Source organism: Miniopterus natalensis, chromosome 1, assembly GCF_054644295.1.
Source record: "Miniopterus natalensis isolate mMinNat1 chromosome 1, mMinNat1.hap1, whole genome shotgun sequence".
NCBI lineage: Eukaryota > Metazoa > Chordata > Mammalia > Chiroptera > Miniopteridae > Miniopterus > Miniopterus natalensis.
Window position 1 is genome coordinate 117,644,368 of NC_142081.1, and position 20,804 is coordinate 117,665,171.

Here is a 20,804-nt window from a genome sequence, read left to right on the forward strand (position 1 = left end):
TGGTATCCCAGGTATGAGCATGTCATGAATAGGCTGACCGAGCAGCACTGCATCGTGACACCAGCATAATAAGAGGATACAGGGCTTTGCAGGTTTAACAACACATTTGCAAGTCTGAAATGCTTCACGAGTGACATCAGTGAGCAAGGTCATGGCCAAAGCAGATCCTGTGGTAAAGGAGGGGCAGAAACTCAACTAGCAGAAGTTCACAGAATAAAAGGTACTTGTAAATGTTGAATCTGCACTGTGGAGCATGACCACTTCAGCCAAATCCACAGGACCGATGGCTTTCAAACTTGATGAGATCAGAGACACCATTGACAATCAGATGAAAGCTATGTACTCTCTGAAGAAAAATGCTCAGATTTTCAGCTAATTCCAGGGTTTCACAGGTCCCTAAGGCCCAGTATGATCATTTTACTGGTTATAAGTCATTCAGGATCAATTATTCATGTGGCATTAGAGTGCAGAGAGAATGGGAAGGCGGATTCCATTGCAGTTAGAGGTCAGCTCCTGTGAAGTGCCTGCTCAGCCTCCCCTGCCCTGATATCCCACTACGTGGGCCCTTCACAGCTGCAGCTCCATGAAAGAATAGATCCAACCAATTTCACTACATATTTAGTAATTAACAACAAACTAGGGGATACTTCCCCAAAATATGTTCAGATCCATTAGCAATGCAAATATAACATATGCACAAGGACACGTTTACTTAATAATCACGTAATTATGTGAGCTGGCTCTTTACTGATTTCTGAAAAATTAAAGCAGATGTTTATAAAGTATCGCCAAGTGTGTAATCTAAATAGTAAACTGCAAAACTCTAGTGTTCTAATGAAATAAACTGAACTGAGATGTTGCAGACTAAAAGAGTCTCCTCTTCACACTAACTATTTATTCTGTGCAAATACTGTTTTCCAGGCTGAACTGACAGCGTTGGAAACAAAAAGCCATTGTCTGGTCCACAAAGTTGCTTTATCTTCTTTACAGGAAACACAGGGTAGTTTTAAACGGATGTGGTGGATGCAAAGGCTGCATCCTATTAGCCAAGTCTACGTTTTTTATCCAGATCTGTAACTAAAAGACTTCATAAACTCCAGAGTTCAACCTACTCTTATTTGTCTTCCCCTTTTCCTCACCACAAACAACAAACAATCAAAACAAGATTAAAGTTATGGGGCATGATCGGTTAACTCGTATGTGTGGTCTCAGAAGCCTTGTGACACCACACATTTCAAAATTATGACACTTAGGTTCTCAATACAAAATTATCACTGGAAATTACTTAGAATAGTCTAAACATTTCCAAGGGGTTGGTGGTGTGTGGAGACGAGGGAGGCAGAAGCACCCTCACGAAACGCAGCAGCAGCACTAAGCTGCCACCTGATGGCCTCGGTGTCTGCCCTCTGCACAGGGACTTTTTCTCTAACTGTGACCAGGGGGAATAGCAGTTGACTGAACGTGTCCAACGCTCAGGGATGAGCAGTGCCTTTGGCAGTGTAAGATTTTTCTTCCTGTGCCACTTCAGTGCAGTGAGACCCACAAAAAGTCCTCTTTTCTGTCTTCTTTGTATCCCAGAAAAACATAGTAACTTAATGAGGCTGGAGAACACTGGCTAAGTGGCAAGCCTCGTGCACGTGACAGTGTGTGGGGTGCTTTAAGGCTGTTTCAATGGGGATGTGACAAAATACGAGGGACAGGAAGAGCAACCTGAAAGCAGGTAACAAGAGCAAATGCAAATATGTGCCGTTTGATCCTAAAGTCGGTGCTAAAGGCAAGGGTATGTGAGTTCTTTTGCACAAAAACAATCGCCGGGGGGAAATTAATTTTTCTTTCAAAATAGCCTCCTGTGCTTTGTGTACCACTCCGCTTAGGCAATGCCATTGAGGTAATGCTCTCTGTGTGCCCCTGAGACTTGCTTTCAAGTTATTCTGATACCACTAAGTAGGGGAGGCCACGAAGTGATTTTCTGATACAATTTGTCATGGTGTCTGTGGCTTATCGTGACGCCTTCAAAACATATTCTCTAATTGCTTCCCTCAAGAAATGCGTACACACCAAAAATCACATCAAATGCAAAGAAGTTTAAGGCAAGCTCTGCTTTGAATCGAGGCATGAAGGTTGCCCACAGCATGGGGTAAAGAGAAAGAAAGAGTTTGAACAGTAAGTCAGGCCTCTTATTGTGGAAAGCTCCCCAGGTTTCTCTGAGACATCACAGAAAATGTGAATTTTTTGGTGAGGTGTTCATTTTCAGAACACTAACCACATCTTTATTCAAATAGAAGAATCAAAACGTTTTCCAGAGTCAAGGATAAATTTCCTTAGACTGTGCCACTGATGCTGTGAGTATAGATAAACAGAGGATTGATCAACTGCCTTATACGATGTGAAGTTCTTTGTTGATTATTTCTCACATGCAGGGAGAATAAACTGGGGTGCTATTTTTTATTTATCCTCACATTTAGCTTTTCCTTTTACCTCTAGATAGTGCCCAGATCATTATTTCCAGCCCAAATTGTTTCTCAACCTTCAACTTCCTCCTGTGTTTCTTCATTTAGATATCTCATAGGCCCTTCAGCCCCAAATGCTCTAAACTAAATATTATATATCTTCCCTAAATCTTAGTCTCCTAAGGCACCACTATCCAACAAGCTACTCATAAGAAGTCATCGACAAAGCATGCCCTCATGTAATATATCAAGTAATAGAGTAGTTCCAAATGCCGCATTTCCAATATATTCTACCTTCTGAGTACCACTGTGATCTCTACCCTTTCTTCTATTTCCATCCTGCTGTGTCAGTTTGAACCTTCAACATTTCCCATCCGGAATTCTATGATAAGCTTCTTCCTTCTCAGGTCATAGGGTCCCCTGTGCCTTTCTCCACACTGGTACCACTATGATCTTTCCAGAAGTCATCCAACCATTTAGTCTTTACTTACAATTCTCCAATACTCTTAACCATTTTAAGGATTAAGTCAACACAGGCTGTGGGCCTTCTTTCTTGATCTGGCCCTGGACTGCCTTTAGGCTCAACTGCCACCAATTTTATGGATGATTGGGCAGATAGACTTTATCCTTAGTATACTAGAGAAGTAGATTTGTTGAGTGATTAAAAAAAAAAATATCAGAATATATTATATATAATTTAAAAAACCAAAACTTTATATGACATATTCCTCTAAATGTAAATGAAAAGCAACTTTAGTCAGGTGGAAAATAAATAAAGCAAAAAGTAACAGTCGTGAAAAATGGATTTACAAGTCCAAAATTCTTACCCAATGTCTGTTGGAAAGATAGCTTCCAACCTCTTGCTGTTTGAGATGAATCTGTCTTGAACACCAGGAGCATACTATTATTACTGCTCTTAACATTTGGTGGAAGCTTGGAACCACAGAACTTGCCAAGAAGTGGGTCACTGATGTTATAACCATCATAAATTGCCAGGTAGTCTTGGGAGCAGGAGGTGGAGAGAACCACATCAAACTCAATGAACCTGTGAAATGAACCTTATTAATACTGATGTTCTCCATTTAGATATCCATTAAATAGTACCTTTAGTTCTCTAAAAATATAAAATACAAAGGCTAAAAGCAGAACATCCAAGCTTTACTTGATTGGAAATACTAGAAACAATATACTAATCAGTTCAAAAGTTTAGCCAACATTTTTTGAGTGACTTCAATATGTCAAAAAGCACTGGAGATGTAAAAATGAGTTAAATATGGCCCTGGGCTTCTAGGAGTTTACAGTCAAGGGCATATTAAAGTCTGACTGACATTAAGTTTTGACAAGCTGAACTGATATCTATTTACCATTTCAGCAGCACTTTAGTATGTCAGTCTCATTAAAAGTATGGTTTTGACTCTGGAGCCTCAGTTTTCTCATCAATTAAATGAGATTAATAATTATACCTTATATGACTGTTTTAAGAATTAAATAACAGAATTATAAAAAGTGTTAAAGGGCTTTTTGTGTATAATAAGTGCTCAATAACTGGAAACTGCTTTCTCTTACCCTCCCCACACTCTGATTTTAAGATAGCCTTATGACTTTACACCCATTACATGAAGCTCCTCTGAAACTGTTAGAAAAGTGTAACAGCCATTTTAACAGGTAGAGTGCCTGTTTTCTTGCTTAACCAGGCACTATTGGCTTATGTGGAGGGTGGGGGGCCCATTTCCCAGGTTTATACAAGGACCTCGCTCTCCCTTCCTCCCTTCTATGCTCTGATGAGGATCAGTGCCCTCCACTGCCTGTGAATAGAGCTAAAATGATTTTCTTAAGAAGGTGAATTTGTCTCACATACTTGAGCAGAATCACTTTGTCGCCTCTCACAGTGATGTTGTACAAACAGTACAAATTGCTAGGGTAGTCTGAGTATGAGTAGGCAGGGCTGTGGATGAGTCCAGTGGAGAAGTTGAACACACCGCCACAGGCTGCAAGAGAAGACAGGGGATGTGCACAGAAGAGTCGGTATTCACACCATGGAAAAACGATTTTGAGATCATCTTTACTACCATTCCTTTCCCCCCTAAAAGAGATGCTTATTTTTTCTTAAAGAAGCTTAAAGCTCCCTTCATTGTGTTTACAATTAATTCTGATTTTTCCACTGAGGTGGAAAGAGGAAACAGTATGGGAGAGTATGTTAAGGAGTGTCTTGGAATGAAGTAGGTCTGAGTCAAATTAAGAGCCAGAGTGGAAACGATGAGAAGAAACATTTCATGTGTTGGGTGTAACTGTCCTTTCTCTGTGTTTAATCCACAGGCTCAGAGAGATTACAGAGATAACTGCAGATTTAGAAAGGGTGTGCAGAATCCAAGGCACACCCTGGCCGTATGAACCCAGGAAGGTCTGCTATCTAGGAATCTTCAATAACACAGATTCAAGTTTTCTCTATCAAGGACAGACTATTAAAAAGTGAAGTATTAGAAATCATTTTTGGACCATTTGAGCTTAGTTCCCTCTGTTGGCTCAAGTGCACAGCTCCTGGGTCCTATGTATTTCTATTTAGTTGTGAGACTGGTAAGGACTATATTCACCCAGATCTGTATTACTGGTGCTCAACAGCATGAGGCGGCTGGGCTTGCTCCCCACCTTGACTCCAGCAATCAGCTGCCCTGAGCCCTTAGTTACTCCAGTCAGTCAATAAAACAACAGCCATAGAAACATAACAAACCTATTGTACAAAATATAAAATTACTATCATTTTTGCTTGGACTTTCATACTGGGAGGATCAGTCAGGTTGTGCCACCTAATGATGGAAAGTGCCCTCCTCTCACTGCAGTGAGAAAGGCTTATATTTATTTTATTATGTGATTCTAAAATTAGAATGGGGTTAGTGTACTTTGATGTTACCTCCATGGTTTATAAACTGTCAATGAACATATTCCACTTATACCTCTTAGAAATGAGAAACAAATGGTGGCTGCCATTTAAGGCTATTTACTTGTTGATGTATTGCATCTCAGCTGAGCCCACTCTGCAGGGAAAGCTATTCTCTAAATGCCCATAAGTATTCATGTGCTCAGACCCCTGTGGACATCTGTAGTGAATTAAATGTCAGATCTGTGTAGCCATTACTCCATTTCATCTTATACACAATTATGTGGCCTTTGAAAGCTTATCAAAGCCTAAATCACTCCCAAATTTGTACATGTCAAGATTCTAAATCTTATCAACAAAACTCTTTAAATGAGACTCTCCTGGTGGCTATGTGGAAGTTTGCACACAGTGTTTTAGGAAAACGAGGGATTAAAGACTAAATGAGTATAAAGCAATGATGAAACTCTCCAAAACTATTCTTTTAGTTGTACTAAAAGAATGAAATGAATCAATGTTTTTCTTTATTCAATGAGACAACCGGGGGAATGTCCATTGCTCGGCTCTCTTCTGGTTGTGCCAACAGACGTACAAAACCACAGACCCTAATACGTTACAAATGCGGGCCAGGACTCAGGTAGCAGCTCCCGTGAATGAGCTGTGAAGGCAGCCGTTTTCATAAATAAGCATTTTTAATCTTCTCTGTGGATGCGAACAGTTATTTATTTGAGAGATAATTATTTAACTTTCTACTTACTTTGAGCAATGGGCTTGGTCAAGTAAAGATGAAACAAAACAAAGATTTTATAAGATTTCTGCGCCCCTTTCACTAAAGTTGGGATGAATGAAGTGGGAAAAAACACTGTCAGCAAACGAACCAACCAAGTTTAGTGCAGGAGAGGAAATGGCTATGCAAAATAGGGAAATATGGCTTTAGGATTTTCAAATAAACACAGACTGAACTGTCTTTAAAGAATGAATAGATCCTGGTAGCTACAGAGGCCTTTGCCCAGGCTGTGACTTGTCTTCTCACTTTGACTTTGACACAGAGAAACTGCCAATTATGACATGAATACATCAATGTTTCCTTTCCCTTTAGGGCTTGAGCTTTTTGTATATTGTTGAAAAAATCCCACCAGAAGATCATAAAGATATTCTCTTAGGTTTTTTTTCTAAATTTATACAAATTGCTTTTCACATTAGCAAACTTGGGAAAATGAAATAGGCATCTGGATAGTCCAGGCCAAAAGTCACCTCAAAGTAATGTCCAAACAACTAAAGATAGCAGGAATGTTCATTTTAACTTAAATTATCAAAATAAATCTCAACCTCCTATTTTATTTTCAAAGAGGAGTTCTAGCGAAAGTTTATGAAAGAGCTTCCCCGTTTTTTAAAAATGTTGAAATACTTTTGGACCATGAACCTAATTGACCATTTTTACCCTTAAGGTCTTTGAATCTTCAAGTTGGTGATTTCTGAATCACAATTAAAACTCCTTATGGAAATTACCCAAGAAGGAAAGAACCTTTCACACATCGTGATGACTACTTACAGGTTATCTGATAGGAAAGCTTGAATCCAAAGTCAGTGGTGTGTGAATTGGAGTAGAAGTTGAGCAGCACTGGACCGGAGATGGTAAAAGGAGACAGGATTTCGTCGCCACACAGGGTAGCAAAAGGTGTGGATGCTATGCTGTCACCGCTGATGATGTGTAAGCCATCGCTGTCACAGCTTCCCGTGACGGCTGAGCGAGCTGTGGGTCGCATGGAACAAGCAGCATTTTAACCAGAAGCAACATCATAAACAATGGGCGCTATACGCATTCAAACAAACGTGGAATGAAGATTCACGCCATTTACACAGAAATGGAAAGTTGCTATTTATGTGGGTTTCCAGATGAAGCAAGGTTTACCCTAGTGACAAAACAAGCGCAGGTAGGAGAACACAGGTAGAACTTCACACTAGATAAATTCACTTTGAAATAACCCAGAATTTCCTTCCTTTATCAAATGGTTCTTTAATTCAGTGATTATAAACTGGGGACCATTTTGCTTCCTAGGGACATTCAATAGTACCTGAAGATGTTTTCTGCTGTCACTCGGGGGTGTTCCGCTGGCCCTGAGGGGGGAGCCCCGGGAGGTGGCTGACTGTGCTGCAGTGCTCAGGGCAGCCCCCCGCCCCTGCCCTCCAGCCGCAACAGAAGTGGCCTGACCTTGAATGTCCACAGGACTGCTATTAAAAACCCTGCTTTAACTTGAAGCTGCATACAGATAAAGAACTCCTACCACGGAGAGATAATTAGTTCTTTAATGATTTTCAAACAATGGTTATAAATGTTTACACAAACAATATTAACTTGAGCTAAGTGATTGTAAAATATATATCATTTTTTTTTCTACTTATAAGTAAATAAATTCCAACCCATCCTAAAGAGAAATAAAAAACAGAGTAAACAAAAATTATAAAGTCTTTTATTACCACAACCTATGTGGTCATTTTTATGTGTGAATTATACTGTTAAAACATTAATTCTTATCATACTGAACATGCTCTTTCATAATCTAAATTTTATTAACACAAAATAACATAACGTATGCATTTTTATGTGATTAAATATTCTTCTTAAACATCGAATTTAATGGATACAGCAAGTTCTAACATATGGATGTGCCCTACCATGTTCGATGAATCCCCTAGCTTGATAACTCTATCTTTCCCACTTTTTGTGATAAAAAATACTGTTGAAACAAACATTCTGTATGTAAATATTTCTGGAAGTTTCTCATTATTTCATTAGAATAAATTTTTAGAAGTCGAGTTAGTGATACTACGGTAAACTTCTTTTTCAGGTTTCTCAAAGGGCCCTTTGGAAAGGTGTTACCAACTCAGTCCCACAGCACTTTAACTGACATTTCCCCCAAACCTACAGTTTCATCACCCCTAAAGAAACCTTGTACCCATTAAAAAGAACTCCCCATTTACCCCTCCCTATTTACTGCTCTCCCCCCTGTAGGCAACCAACTACTAACCTACTTTCAGTCTTTACGGATTTGTCTATTCTGGACATTTCACATAAACAGAATCATATAATATGTGACATTTTGTGACTGGCTGCTTTTAAAAAATATATATCTTTACTGATTTCAGAGAGAGAAGAAGAGAGAGGGAGAGAGAGAAAAACATCAATGATGAGAGTCATTGACTGGCTGCCTCCTGCACACCCCCTGCTGGGGGTCGAGCCCACAACCCAGACTTGTGCCCTGACCGGGAATCACCCACTGTCTCCTGAATGCTCAACCGCAACCACTGAGCCACGCCAGCTGGGAGTGGCTGACTGCTTTTACTCACCATAATGTTCTGGAAGTTCATCCTTCATCCATGTTGTACATGTGTCAATACTTCATTACTTCCAAGGCTGAATGCTACCCTATTGCATGTACAGACCACACCTTCTTTATCCATTCAGCAACTGATGGACATTTGATTTGTTTCTACCTTTGGGCTATTATGAATAATATGGCTATGGACATTCATGTAAAGGTTTTGTGTGGATATGTGTTTTCAATTATCTTGGGTATCTAAGTAGGAGTGGAACTGCTGACTCAGATGGCAACTCTATGTTTAATATTTTGAGGCTGTACCACTTTACCACATCACTAGAAATGCATGAGGGCTCCAATTTCCCACATAATCCCCAACACTGGGGTTTTCTGTCTTTAAGATTTAATTATAGCCATCCTTGTGGGTATGAAGTGGTGGCTCACTGTGGTTTTGATTTGCATTTCCCTATGACTAATTATGCTGAGAGACGTTCATGTGTTACTTGGCCATTTGTGTATCTTCTTTGAAAAAATATCTATTTAGATCCTTTATCATTTTTAAATTTGGTTATATGTCTTTTATTGTCCAGTTTTTCTTTTACATTCTGGGTACTAGCATGATCATATATTGATATTTTTCTTGGGTAAATACCTAGCATGAAATTGCTGAGTCATAATTAGGTGTGTATTTAATTCTGTAAGAAACTTCTAATCAGTTCTTCCAAGTGGTTATATCTGTATACATTCTCATCAGGGAAGTATGAGACTTCCAGTTGCTCTGCATGCTTATCAGTACTGGTACTGTCAGCCTTTTTAATTTCAGCCATTTTGGCGTGCATAAAATGGACCTCATTATGATATTTAATTTACATTGCTCTGATCACTAATGTGAAATACTTTTCATGTTTTCATTAACAAACAACAATAAAAATACTTTTCCTTACTATAGATGTTAAATTGAGCATATATCGAACACCCGTCTTCCCCCCACACACAAACTTTACCTACTTATAAATTCCTCATTGGAACTGGACAAAACTACATTTCAATATTTTATATGATTGCATGTTATGACATGGTGGACTCTGAAAACAAACTGCCTGTTTGCTGTCAGAACACTCTTATCAATTAAAGAAATGATGATATACATTTACATTATAAGTTCAAGTCCCCTGGCCATCGACCTTGCTTCAAGGGGGGCATGTGATCTAAGCCAATTCAATCACAGTAAATTTCAACACCCTTGTTTGGAATCTAGAATAGACAGTAGTGTGCTGGTAAATATAACCACCAATTCTTTGAAGGGAAAAAAATAGCCCTGATTTGTACCATTTGCAAATTTCCATGTTATGAATATTCCCCCTGTAACCAATTTCGAGCTACCAACACGAGATCATTAAATGCAGGATTTGGGCTAGAGGAGCATGACTGACGGCTGCAAGGTGGAATAAGCCAACTCCAGCATGCTGCTGGGTGGCTGCGCTCTCTTCCCAGATGCGCTTGAGGAGCACACAGCCTCACCGTGAAGGCAGCTACCCGACAGCCAGGAGAGGATCTGTCTTAGCGTGAGGCTCACACTGAGAAGCCCAGAGTGAGAATATTAAAAGTAGAATATTTGATGACATAATTAAAATGCTAGATTAAGCAGATTTGAGGCACACCTAACTTTGAGCTCCTCCAGAAGTAAAGCCAATAAATTGATCTTTTATGCGTAAACCAGGTTGAACTAAGTTTCCTGCTAACTATACCATAGAAATCCCTAATCAATATAGTATGAATTATCATAATCATAATCATTGTTGTTATTATTTTTTTCTAGAACCCCACCAACCTGAGGACTGTTGATAGATTGATTACTCTAATATCAATATCAGACCCAATCTAGGCCAATCAGATGTGTTCAAACTGTAACTTAGTAAGAGGGAGTCAATAGTAAAAGCCAAAGATGTTCAACTTGGAAAACATCAGCAGCCGCCTCTTGACACGTGAGGGAAGCCAGGCTGCAGTTAGGGAAACGGAGTTGCCATGCAGAAAGCAGCAGCGAGAGAGGGGGATAGAGAGGGCGCTCTGCAGCATTGTCGTCCTTGCTTCCACATGCTCTGGAAGCCCATGCCTGTCCTTCTTATTTTTAAACCTTCCTCTGAGGAGATTAGATAACCCAGTGTCCTTCCCATAATCTCTAATTTATATCTAAAGTGACTTGAAGATAAGCTACCACTTTAAGCTGAAAGACTCTTGGTGAATGCATTTTTTATATATCTGTACATTAAAAAGTTCTCTCTCCTGTTTAGATGTGAGTATTATCTTAGCTAAAATTGATATTTTTATGAGAAAATAACTATGCAATTTAAATCTTAAGTTATTTTTAAGAATGTATTTGGCTCCTCAGCTAAGTTTCTATCTAGCTTGAAGAAATCTTGAGGTATCAATTCAAAAAATATTTATTAAATTAACCTCAAAGAATTCTTTCATTTTAAAAATCCTGGAACAGAAATGCTTCTAACTGGGCATAAATCTGTAAGTTAAAAATGCGAAATACTTAATTTCAATGACCTTATCATGTAATTAGAAGCAATATGATGTTAGAAAAACAGGACAAAAAAAGTAGGTTAAACTCAGATTTATGATTTAAATACTACCAGATTATGTACCTTAATTATAACCTCAGAATTTGTCTTGAAGATACCAATAGTTCCACTGGAATTTTAAAAATTTAGAATAGGTGAGTTTGAGGGGAAAAAAAGTAATGCATTATTTATAAAAATATCTTTAGCCTGCAAAAATATGTAAAGTTATAAAACCAAAACCACAGAATGGAAAGAAATATTGCTGATGCTGCATTAGAGTCTTGGCTTCACATTGATCAAATAACCTGTGATGCAGAGGTCCTCTAAGTATGAGTTTTTAAGTTGTTGTCTTACTGAAATAGACTATCACAGTGATGGCTGTCTTACAAAATTATGAAAAGACTGTGAAAAATAAGGTAAAATGTGTCATATGCTTGATGATTCTTTCAAATAATTAATTAAAAGAACTAGTTCAATTATAGAAAGGTCACCATGAAATAGAGGTTGCATAGCTCTGTTGAGATATAATCAAAACTCATTAACTGTTTAAAAGGTCTATATTCAACAATAAGGAAGTTGGGCAGGGGAGAGGCAGAGGAAGTTGAAGGGGATTTTAATATTTTGTAGATAGCAACAGAATATTAAATAACTAAACAAACCATTAAAGATAATCTGCTCATTCTCAAAGCCTGACTCAATGAGGTGTGAAATTTATGCTATTTGACAAGTTGCTTCATGAATTAAAACATTCTTGTATCCTTTTTAGTAGTCATTTCTTTAAGGTAGGGTGTCCTTCCAAATTTTTTCCACAAGAAGTCAAACATTACATAATATCAGATCTTTTAAAGTTACCTAGAGATATGTCTAAGAACATGTCAAGGATTATTATAAACAAGGAAATATGATATATGAGAAAATGAGATATAAAGATGCCATTAGGCATCAAGTAATTCACACATATACATCTTTTTCTCAAGTTCTTCATAAGATATTACTATATTTGATCAAAGATATCAGCCTGATTCTCCAATGAGAAGACACTTGGTGTCAAAGACCGCAGGCATCAGAAAATAATGATATTAAACACTTTTCCATAATCATGGGAGAACCAATTGAATATATAACTAAAACATACTCAGAACTCTCCAGTAGAACAAGAACAGTTAAACACAACCAGGATGACTGCCTTTTAGGGAGAGAAAGGAACCTGGTCAAGTCTAGAGAAAGTCCTTCAAGGAGCAAGATGAATATCAAAGTTGAATTTATGAACGAGAGGTATGGGGCATTCAATCAAACATATGAGAACTTGTCAGGAGGAGAAGCATTCTGAAACTAAACACTGCTTTCTCCTTGGACTAGAGCCCATGTCATGGTACAAGAGCTACATTTATTCTTATTTCAATCTTCAGAAAACAAGCTGATGTGTATTTACTACGGCAATCTCTGAAATGTAAGATGACCCTCCATGATTTATTTGTATCTATTTTCAGTTTTTCTAAAAAACCTTTACAACACATTTATTGTTTAAAATGAGTAGGGCTCTAGTCAACATACTGAAATATAATTTTTATCATGTTGGGCTTTATTACAGAGCAGTGTTCAATTCTGAATTCCATTATGATTTCAAGAATTTGGAGAGAATCGAAAAGACACCAAGCATGAGTAATTCAGCAAATTGCATAAACTTGTGGAATTTAGGTTCAGACTTCAATTTTTTTCCTGAGAGTCATGGAGAGGCTGAGAGGCCTAAGAGAGTAGAGATAGGAAACATTTCTTCTGGTTGAAATATTTTAATATTATAAATAAGATATAAAGTTTTTTTCAGTAAAGCTGCAAAGGTTTCTAGGGAGAAGCAGGTGGATTAGGGGGCAACAACGAATGAAGTCTATTGTCTGTCTAACTAACTTTGCCCCAAGCAGCTGGTAACGTGGATGGAGGGCATGCATGATTCAGCAGGAGGGAGAAGCATGCACTAGAATAAAACTAAGCTCCACAGAGAGTATAGGCCAAAGTTTTAAAACACAGGCAAGTGAAGAATCTCCCAAAACTAAAGTATCTCCACTAGTGCCCGACCAATCTGAATGAAATATCAATAGAACTATTTCAAAAGAACCATTGCCCAATGCTTTCTAAGGTTATGACTTGCGCAATGTGCCTGCATTCTGATTTCTCTAAAAACGATTGAGAAAGCAAAGAGAAGAAATGGTAAATAGTTGAATCATGCCACTTTTTAAGAAAACTTAGATGAAATGGGGGGGGGGGAATGTGAACTTAGACAATTGACAAAACTCAATTTTTGTGCTTCTTAGTGGAAAAAGGGCAAAAGGAAAAATCTGAAATTAAATTTTCTTTCTTTTTTCCTTTTAGCTTTATATTTGGTATAGCTTGTAAACCAGATCTTCTAAGTTAGTAAGAGAGAATTCAAGCAAATATTACCTAGGACTTCCTATCTGGCTGCTCTGGAAATTGAGCCCTATTCCCCTTGGGGCTTTTGAGGCCACCCCTAGAGGTCAGGGAGCAAAGGCGCTGTCCTTTCTTGTTCTCTCCATTTTCTGTGCTAAGATGCTACTCTTCTCTCCAATTCTTATCAAGAGATACTCTGGATCTGAGAAAAACTGAGTTTAGAATCTGCCTAGATATAGGAATTTTTTAGTTAAGAACTTCTAAACCCTTCATTATCATCAAGGTGAATCAATGTTACTATCTAATTTCAATGATAGAAAAAAGCAAGGCGTAGAAGGCATTCGCTTGCCCCTTAGGTTGCTACATCTGCTAATTGCTTTATCTACAAAGCAAAAAACAAACAAACAAACAAAAAGGCCTATAATCTTCCCAGTGACTTGGAGGCATCTACTTACCACCTGAATAATAAAAACACAAAAATATAATTTTAGGCTCTTCCATGTTTGGTAAACTAAAACAAGTATTTAATGACATCTGATTACGAAATAAGTACAAACACTGAAAGTTTCTCATCCGTCACTGTTAGCTTTTGTCTGTTTCTGATTTCATTTTTGACCAAAAGAAACATTTTGAATTTGTCAATTCCCAATTTTGTTTTACAGTTTTTTAAAGATACTGTTCAGAATACCAAGAGCCATTTTAGTCTTGAGTTTACATTCAGGAAAAACAACAACGTTGTCTTATAAATAAATGTTCAAGTGAAAATTTCTCCTATGACTTTTAACAGATTTCACTGGATTTTTTATACTAAATAGTGGTTACGTAGAAAAGATGAGAAGTCTGTAGTTTCTAGAATAGCTAGTATTGAAGATGGAATAATAACAAGAAAGAGAAATTTAGGCCAATACAAAATATCATAACATGCTTTTAGAGCAACTTTAGTGGAAAGCAGTTCAGAAAAAGAACGTAGTTCACTGAACCTTTGTAAGCTCCCTGCAGGGAAAGCACCAGCATGGTTTACCAGCCTAAAAAGCAAACCTAAACAGTTGTCAGAGTTTAGGAAACACAGTGTATGCACAAACGTGTTTGCAGTATCTTATAGCCTGGGATAGCCCCCCAAAAGGGCAGATCTTGAACCCTCGTCTCAACCTAAGCCAGTGACGGCTCTGCTGGTACCGTAGGATCAGAAATGCATAGTCATTTGGACATGGCCCCTCAGAAACAGTTCCTACGGACTACAGCAGCTTGAGAGGCCAGTGCTCCTGAGGAAAAAAACACAAACCTGTGATTTTTCTTAAGGGCAGTTCTCAGTTTTATCACAACATACTGCAAGCGAATCCTTCGGGCTCACTTTGGAAGGGGTAGAAGGTTATTTTTACTGTAGCTAACGAATCCCTAGCTTCTTGGTGTTATTCAGTGAACACCAGCATTGATATGATTAATGATAAGAATCTAATTATAAATTTGATTAATGTTGTCCTTTCTGGGAATCATTATAATTTGATTAATCTGTAGCCAGAAATTACTCACTTAGTTTGAAAATACTTGTAACACTGGAAATGTCACAAGGCATTATCATATGGATATTATTGTATTTTTAAAAAATCAGTCTTTTCAAAGTGGTGGTGACTAACAAATCCATTAGTAGAAGTAGAAATCACTTCATCCGCAAAACCAAAAATCTTGTGTAAGGGCCCATCGGGAGCTTTGACTGGTAGGGGAAATAACAAAACAATGGCCACTCAGATGAATTACAGTTCACAAAATAGGGTTTAGGGGCATTATCTGACTTTTATAACTACTGTTTTATGTTTTAAAAACATGGAAGTGATTATCAAAAAGATTAAGTAATTTGCACAGTGTCAGGTGACTAGTTAAGTGATCACCTGGCCTCGGGACCCATCCTGAAACGCTGTGCTCCCCAGCACCACAGCCCGCGTCAGGTGCTCAGAGTACGCTGTCCCTTTATCCCACCTCGTCATCGAAACTCAGGGAGCAACTGGTTAGGGTAAGGATAGGTTCCCTTGTAATAGTACATATCCCCTGCTTTCCCTGGCTATATTTCATAGCATAAATACCAGTGTCTCCGTTTTCACTCTAAATGATATTGCCATATGACATTCATCTGTTTGTGTAATTTAATGAGAACAGATGCCCATACAAATGCACAATCCAAGCCACATGTTCTCCCCTGTTACTCAAACAACTTCCCTCTGAATATAAAAATAATAGAAAAGGTATAGAAAAGAAAATAAAGATCACACCCGGGGTAACAACTCTTCAAGCATGGCTTAAGGGCCTTACCGATTTTATTCACGTGTATGTTATTTTAAAGAGAAAACTGGATCATCCTACATAAACATAAAACGTTATAGTATTACTTTCCCCTAATACTATATTTATCATGACCATCTTTTTACATTATTGGGGTTTGGTGCTAGCAAATGCTGGAAAGATTGTATTTAACTTCATATTCCGTTTTTACAGTGACATACATCTGTTCACACTCAGCATTTTCTAGCAGATACGTGTGCCCAGATCACCACTTGTGGAGATGTAGGAACAGAGGTCACAGAAAAAAGACCAAGCGAGAGAGAGGCTTTGTACAACTTATCAGTGTGTGAGGACTGACATGTCATTTCTATTTTTCTGCAACATAAATTTCCCAGATACTGAACGCTATGTAACAGTTTGCTAAATGTAACTTTTCACTGCCATGGTAGACTACCTGAAGAGAAAGAAGTTTTGATTATGCAGAGGTAGCTTGATAAATTTACAGATTAATTATAATTTAGAAATGAAAAATTAATTTGCAAAAATATTAGTGTGACTGAAGGGTGGAAAACACCCATCTACTTGAAGGCGTCTTTCTTCTGCAGGGTCAAAGCATCCATTAAACATCGAGTTGGGTCTATTGTAGCCACAGCCCAGCCCAAACCAGAAGCTCCACTGTTCCCCCAGCAACAACCCCTTCCCTACAGCTGAAATAAAGCCAAAGAGGTAGTTGTGGTTAGGGATTTCACAAGCCTAGGGGATTGGGGAAGATAAAAAAGAGAAAGGAGCCTGGCCGGGAGTGGCTCAGCGGTTGAGGGTCCACCTACGATCCAGGAGATCGGGGTTCAATTCCCAGTCAGGGCACATGCCCAGGTCGTGGGCTCGATCAGTGACTCTCTCATCACTGATGTTTCTGTCTCTCTCTCTCTCTCTTTTCCTCTCTCTGAAATCAGTAAAGATATATTTAAAAAAAAAAAAAAAAGAGAAAGGAGATGATAGGGTGTCCCATGATAATACTTCATAAAAGTAAAGTTCAGATATTTATTAACTTTGCTTTGATAGATAGTTTCTCTTGCTAGTAAGTTTATAGTGTGTACATGATTGTGGGTGTATATATTCACGTATATGTTATAGAGTATAAATGCAAAGGAATAAATTAAAAACTATTATTAAAATATAATACATTTAAGACTTATTTTCCTTAAGCTGTTTACGTGACACTTGTGTTCTTAAACCTCTTGTGTTATTTTTCCACTTCTGGATGGGATATACAGCATCGTACATGTGTTCTTAAAACATTAGATGGCATTTTAATCAGGTTAACATCAAATGTACTCTGAAACATTTTAAGTATTTCCTTCAAATGGTGATTTTAGACGATCTCTGACTCTACTGATCCCTCATTCTTTTATTAAGAATCAATTGTATATTCCATCGCAAGCATGGAACAGGCTGATGAATCTCAGAAGGAAGAGTGTGGGGAAAGATTAAGCAAAGAATTTATATGTATATATGCATAACACTTGGACACAGACAATACTGTGGGGAAGGCCTGGGGGGGGGGGTCAGAGCCCAGTGGAGGGGGCAAAGGAGGGGAAATGGGAGACATCTGTAATACTCTCAACAATAAAGATTAAAAAAAGAATCAATTGTAATTCACATAAGAATAAACTTACCTTCCAAATGAAAAGACACAAAAGTCAAGAGAACCACAGACAGAGGGTTAGCCTCTATGAAATAAATGCAGTTCATGTTGTCGTCATATTGCTTTGGGTAGTTTGGAGAAATAATGTAACCTGAAGATTTAGTGAAATTGCTTCCACATCCTACGTAGGAAGAAAAAGGCAGTATCAGAACATTTGTTCTCACACACAGTATCTTTTTATCAGTGAGGAAAAGTCTCAAATTTCCTAAATTCTATAGAGACGTATTCCCTGAGGTACTCCAAGTGGAAGAAACAATAACTAAGAAAATGGAGTTGTCATTTAAAAATTTAAAAATGAGGACATTACATATTTTTAGAAAATGCTGCAGGGTTTTGGGTTAAGTAGTAGAAATTTTACCACAAATCTATTGCAAATCATTTAATTTTAAGATAGCAAAGGAAGAATAGCTTAGAAAAAATTTAATATGGCTCATGTAGATAAAGAAATAAGACTGATAAAAAGTGATTTGTACCTGATTGGTACACCTGATGGTTTTAAAATATCTTCTTATATTACTAGAAAATGATATTATTTCATTACCATTATAATCTGACCACAAAAATACCTGCTCTTAAAAAAAAAAAAAGGTAGAACATACTATTTCTAACTCTTATCAGATTCTCACATGAATCCCTGTGTCAGAAATAGAGCTTTTTACCACTAAAATGACTTTGTTTCCATATAACCGCTAACTAGTTAATCCACATCACTCACCGATCTATCACATATGTAAAAATCAGTATCCTTTAAACGAATATTGAAGCACACACAATTACCCACACACACACATATGAGGAGCCAAGTACAGGCTTAAGGCTAGGCCTGGGCTTGGCTTTCACTACCTCCTTTACACGGCCCTCATTCTTTTATTTGTGTTTGAAACATCCTTTCTCTGCATTATTTCCTCTAACTCCTTTCATCAAAGTTTTTCCTGAACAGTGGTTAGCAGCTAGTAGCTATCCAATTCAATTCAGCCAACAAGCACACACCACTGGTTCTCAGGCTTAAAAACTCTACATTTCCCGCTAACTGAATTGGTGAGTAGTAATAAGGGAAGGAAGAAGTTCTGAGGCTCCCAAGGTTTACCGACCATGAGAATTATCTGGGTGAGAGCTAAAACACGCCAGTCCCCACCCATGGACGTTCTGAATTCAGATGGGTCCGGCGAGGCCTGAGAATCAGCGTGTTTTTAAAGCCCCAGGCGACTTCAGTGCAGGTAGTCAGCGTGCCACAGGCCAGGGATCTGGCTGTCTACTAATTACCAGCCTGGGCTCCTGCCAAATTCCTGTCCACTCTGCATTTTAGGGTTATTTTTAGATGTCTTAGCGGCACTCAGGCCCTTTACGTCATTTCTTGATTGACTTACTATTGAATTCAGTTCCATTCTCACTGATTTTGAAGGATGGGCGAACTCTCAGGGTTAGGGGACCAAGCCACACTCTTCCCCGTGGATCCCCAGTTCCAGCCAACCCCAGTGCAGCCCCCCACTTTTCCCCAGGCCTGCCTGTGGCAGCCACACCCTTTCAAGGACCTCTCAGTTTGCCTTTTAGTGCTACTTACGGCTTACAAAGGAGGCAGAGAAGCCCTGAGCCGGGGCCTCCTGCGACTGGAACACGGCGGTGAGCGCGTTCCTCGGCGTGCTGACGGCCCCGGGAGCCGCGCTCCCACAGCCCGTGGCCAGCAGGGCGCTGTCCGCCTCTTCAGTTCCTGCCCACACCTGCCAGAGCCACAAACATAACTCAGTGCTCGAAGTTTCCCGTCAGCATCTTAATGTGCCTACTCTGGGAAATAATGGTACTAAGGTGTATACGGACCTAAACATAACAGTCAATGTAACACATGAAAATCTGCAATATTTTCTTTTGAGAACAATATTTCTAAGCTGCATTTTAATAGCATATCCCATTTTTTGCCTCTTCCAAGGAGATGGTGTTTATTTTTGTGTAGCTACCCAGTAATTTTTTAAAAACTCCATTACTGCCCACGCTCCTCTTACCTTCTCCTAGCTGACCTGATCTAGGTAGCTGAGCTTGAAAGAGAGAATTTTAAGGTTCATGGTGAAGAAGGGGTGAGATTCAGTCACCATGCGCTGTTATTCACTGAAGGCTCCCAGGTAGCAACTCCCAGGCAGATCTAGTCTGTCATTTAATTAGTTTGGCCACTTTTGAAGAAATCACTGATATACTCATTTGAAAAGTAGTTGCTGAGGAATAAACCATAAGCCTCAAAGTTCCAAATCAAGCCAATCCTTTACCAGCCTAGTGAAAAACATTAATCATAGAATCACAAATGTAAATACAAAATTCCAACTTTGGAAGCAGCTGCAATGGAGCTATTGAGAGCATATAATAAAGGGTTCTACTTGATTTGGGGAGTGGGGAGCCTACCTGAAGAGGCCCCCTGGCAGGAAAAGGCATGTCTAGTTGAGAGAACAGAGGGAAACTGAGTAAGGTGTGAGGAGAGGCCTGTGTGGCATGTTAGAGATCTGGGCCACTGTCCTGAAAATGGCAAGGAACCTCTGGAAAGCTTAAGGCTTGACGACTCTTGGTTTTTGGAAAACATCACAGTGTGGAGAATAGAAGAAAAGAGAAGATGATAGGAGATCAGCCAGGAAGGTTCTGAGGTAGTTTAGGCAAGAGATCGTGGTATTTAAAATGCTGAGTCACTCAAGGAAAATATTGATATTAGGTAATGAATGCACATTATTGAGGAAAATACTGTTAAACATGTTTAACCAGGGAAGATTCTCCTAGTTGAGTGAGTCTCAACTGGGAGCAATTTTGCCCTCCCCAGGGAATATTTAGCAAAGTCTGGAGGCATTTTTGTCACACTTGGGGTGGCATGTAGTGGGTAGGGGCTAGGGATACACAGGACAAAACACCCCCCTTCCCCCAAGTAAAAATCTTCTAGCCCAAGAAGGAAAGAGGGTAATCAGGTTTGGATCAGCTTTCCTTGACTATCTGACCTTTTTTTACATCAAATTAGACAAAATTACTCATTTGAACATACCACTTTCAGGAATATTTCTCAACAAAGCAATAAAACATCAAGCCTTTAAAAATATTTCTATTGGCAAATCAGCCCATAGGAAGAGGGGTGAAGTAGCGCTGATTCATAAGTATTTCTCAGTTCTTTAAAGTGATATAATTTCAATTGATTTTTAAACACTGGCATCCATTAAAATCATATAATTAAAGTCAAATTATATTTTC

At 38.6% G+C, this 20,804-nt stretch overlaps 1 protein-coding gene across 1 annotated transcript in view; it reads right to left on the bottom strand.

The window, feature by feature from the left end:
* Window positions 1-20,804, bottom strand: part of CUBN (cubilin) — a 256,784-nt gene that overhangs the window by 39,643 nt on the left and 196,337 nt on the right. The window contains exons 55-59 of the mRNA XM_016213239.2: window positions 19,153-19,309; window positions 17,563-17,712; window positions 6,875-7,075; window positions 4,309-4,438; window positions 3,278-3,495 (exon numbers count right to left, since the gene is read on the bottom strand). Coding sequence (XP_016068725.2) covers window positions 3,278-3,495; window positions 4,309-4,438; window positions 6,875-7,075; window positions 17,563-17,712; window positions 19,153-19,309 — 856 coding nt within the window. The remainder of the gene's footprint in view (window positions 1-3,277; window positions 3,496-4,308; window positions 4,439-6,874; window positions 7,076-17,562; window positions 17,713-19,152; window positions 19,310-20,804) is intronic.